This window comes from Galeopterus variegatus, unplaced genomic scaffold, assembly GCF_000696425.1.
Source record: "Galeopterus variegatus unplaced genomic scaffold, G_variegatus-3.0.2 Scaffold295, whole genome shotgun sequence".
Taxonomy (NCBI): Eukaryota; Metazoa; Chordata; class Mammalia; order Dermoptera; family Cynocephalidae; genus Galeopterus; species Galeopterus variegatus.
In genome coordinates, this window is record NW_007726406.1 from 656,607 (window position 1) to 659,250 (window position 2,644).

Below are 2,644 nucleotides of genomic sequence, written 5' to 3' on the forward strand. Positions count from 1 at the left end.
TTTCACTGCCTGACTCGTTTCACTTAATATTATTCTTTCAAGGTCCATCCATGTTGTTGCTGACCCCCAAAGCACAGGCAGATGTTGTATTTTTTAAATGTAGAAATGCCATTTGGGTTTTTTTTTTAATATCTTCCATTTTTCTCCTCATTATGGTCATGTTTTCTTTTTCTTCTTAAAGATATGGTATATATTTGTATACTTTTCTAATATTCTTTTCTGCTAGTTTCATCACATGTATTATTTCTGGGTTTGTTTGTTTCTACTGAATCATTTTTTCCCCCATAGTTACAGGTTATTTTTTCCATTTTTTTTATTTGCGTAGTAATTTTTAGGTTGATACTGGGCATTCTGAATCTTATGTTGCTCTGGATTTCATCTTATTCACTTAAGTAATATTGTATAATCTAGTCCTATAAACTTGTTAGGTCTTCCTGGTTTCTGTTTTATGGTTAATGATTTTTTTCTTTTTTCTTTTGTCATTATAGATGTAGACTTAAGGGTTTTTTAAATATGTTTTCATGAGCATTTAAGAAAAAAAACTTGTGGGTGCATTCCATAGGACATTACGTATACACTTATCATGTCTGAAATCCAGAATGATGGAGAAAATATTGGCTGCTTGAATCTTTTCTGGGTATTAGAGGGAGGAAATTTTGAAGATAGCAAATAATTCACACATTGAGGTTTGGCTATTGAAATCTTTATCCTTCTTCACAATAGGGATAACCTTGGTGCTATATTAAAACTAGAGGTGCCAATATGGATTTTGGTTGAGTAAGGGGTGAGGTTCTTATATTTCTCCTTTTTTCCCATTGCAGGCATGTTCCTTGGAATCTCCATGAGCCGACAATAGGCCAATTTTACTTCATTAGAAACCTGGATTTGAAGTATGTGCTAATGCTTAAATTGCTTGATTCTCTGGTGCAGAGACAGGGGTTTCACTGTGGGGATCAGATGAAGCAGTCAGGGGCACCTTACTTTCTGCTTTGAGAACTGTAAGGAAGGTCTGATAATTTTGTTTCCTGGACTGAAGCCCGCTTGAGCAGTGAGTGTTATTTATAGTGGAGCACAGGCCTCATGTCTGTGGCACGTTATTACTCACAGCGTGATTTAGATAGTGTTCCTCCAGAGTTCTACAGTTTTAGTCTGCCATGAGGAACCTGCTCTCTCAGTTATAATAGGAGATTTCTGGGCTATTGTTTACAGAGTTTCTAAGACATGACAGAAGTAGAGTAACTGTTTAATCAGAAATATGTAGTTACCATCTACTATAGTTCAGACATTGTCATTGGTACTGGAGATGGACAGATAAAACAGTTTGTGCTTTAAGAATATGGATTCTCCACAGAGAGGGAGGCAAATACAACATACTAGGGTTATACAACCCAAACTAGGGGAACAGATCAAGGAAGACCACAGTGAACTTACAGCTGAATTTATTTTCAAGGCTGAGCAGAAGTTAACTAGAAGGGGCTGAATGGTATTTCAGGCAGAGTCCAGCAGGGGCAAAGTCAGAGATGTGAGAGAACATTATAAATTAATGAAGGTGACATTAGCTGCTGTAACAAGTAAGCCTCAAAGTCTTTTAACAATAAAGGTTTATTTTCATTCAAGTAGAATCTAAAATAGTTATTCCTGGTGAGCATATGTCTCCCTACCAAGAAATAATTGGAGGCACTCCAGTTCTTTCTGTCTTGTGCCTACACATAACTGCCAAGCTGCCATGGTGTCTGCATCCTGCAGCAAGCGGATGACGAGCATGGGGGTATCTTCTGGGGCTGGAGCACATTGATTGCTTCTGCTCACATGCTGTTGGCTCGAGCTCGGTCCCATGGCCCTGTCTAAATGCATGGGAGGCTGAGAAATGTAGCTGAGCTGTGTGCCCAGGAGGGAAAGGGAATGACTTTGTTGATTAACTTCTTGCCATACATTGTGTTTTCTGGTAACTGCAAGTAATGCTGTCTGGTGGTCTTGCTAGTTTAAGTAGAGGACCTGTCAAGAAACGAAGCTGGAGAACTAGCCAATGCCCAGGTCCTGTCCTTGAATACCATACTACAGAATTTGGAGTCTGTTCTAAAGGCTTTGGGGAATATTTGAAGAATTTTAATTTGGAAAGTTAATATTTGCATTTAGAAAGATCATTCCAGCTGTTCTTTTAAGAGGCAGCATAACATAGTAGTTAAGACTTCATTTCTGGAGGCTCTCTGTCTGAGTTCTAATTGTAGTTCTTCCATTCACTAAAAATGTGACCCTGGGTAACCTCTGACCCCTTTATGTTTGTATTTTCTTATCTGTAAAATAGAGAAGACATTGATACCTATCTCATAGAATTGTCAAGTAAAATAGGAGGGTACCTCAAAAAGTTCATGGAAAATAGAATTAAAAGATAATGTCAATATTTCCATGAACTTTTAGAAGATCCCTCATAACAAACTTAAAGAGTTTGATTGTAGTGCCTGATGCTGATACAAAATATACATTAGTTCCTATTGCTGTTGATGATATGATTATTATTGACGGTCGTTGGACAGGGATTGGAAGAGGGTAAGATTGGGAGGAAGGAGACGAGTGAGATAGCCGTTCTGATACCTCAGGGAGGATTACAAGTTCTTGAAGCAGTGTGGCAGCAGTAGGCACGCAG

The 2,644-nt window shown here is 38.2% G+C and overlaps 1 protein-coding gene across 1 annotated transcript in view; it reads left to right on the plus strand.

The window, feature by feature from the left end:
- GLB1L3 (galactosidase, beta 1-like 3) overlaps positions 1 to 2,644 on the plus strand; it is a 43,742-nt gene that overhangs the window by 19,187 nt on the left and 21,911 nt on the right. Inside the window, 1 exon segment of the mRNA XM_008567139.1 lies at positions 822 to 890. Within this exon segment, the coding sequence (XP_008565361.1) occupies positions 822 to 890 (69 nt within the window).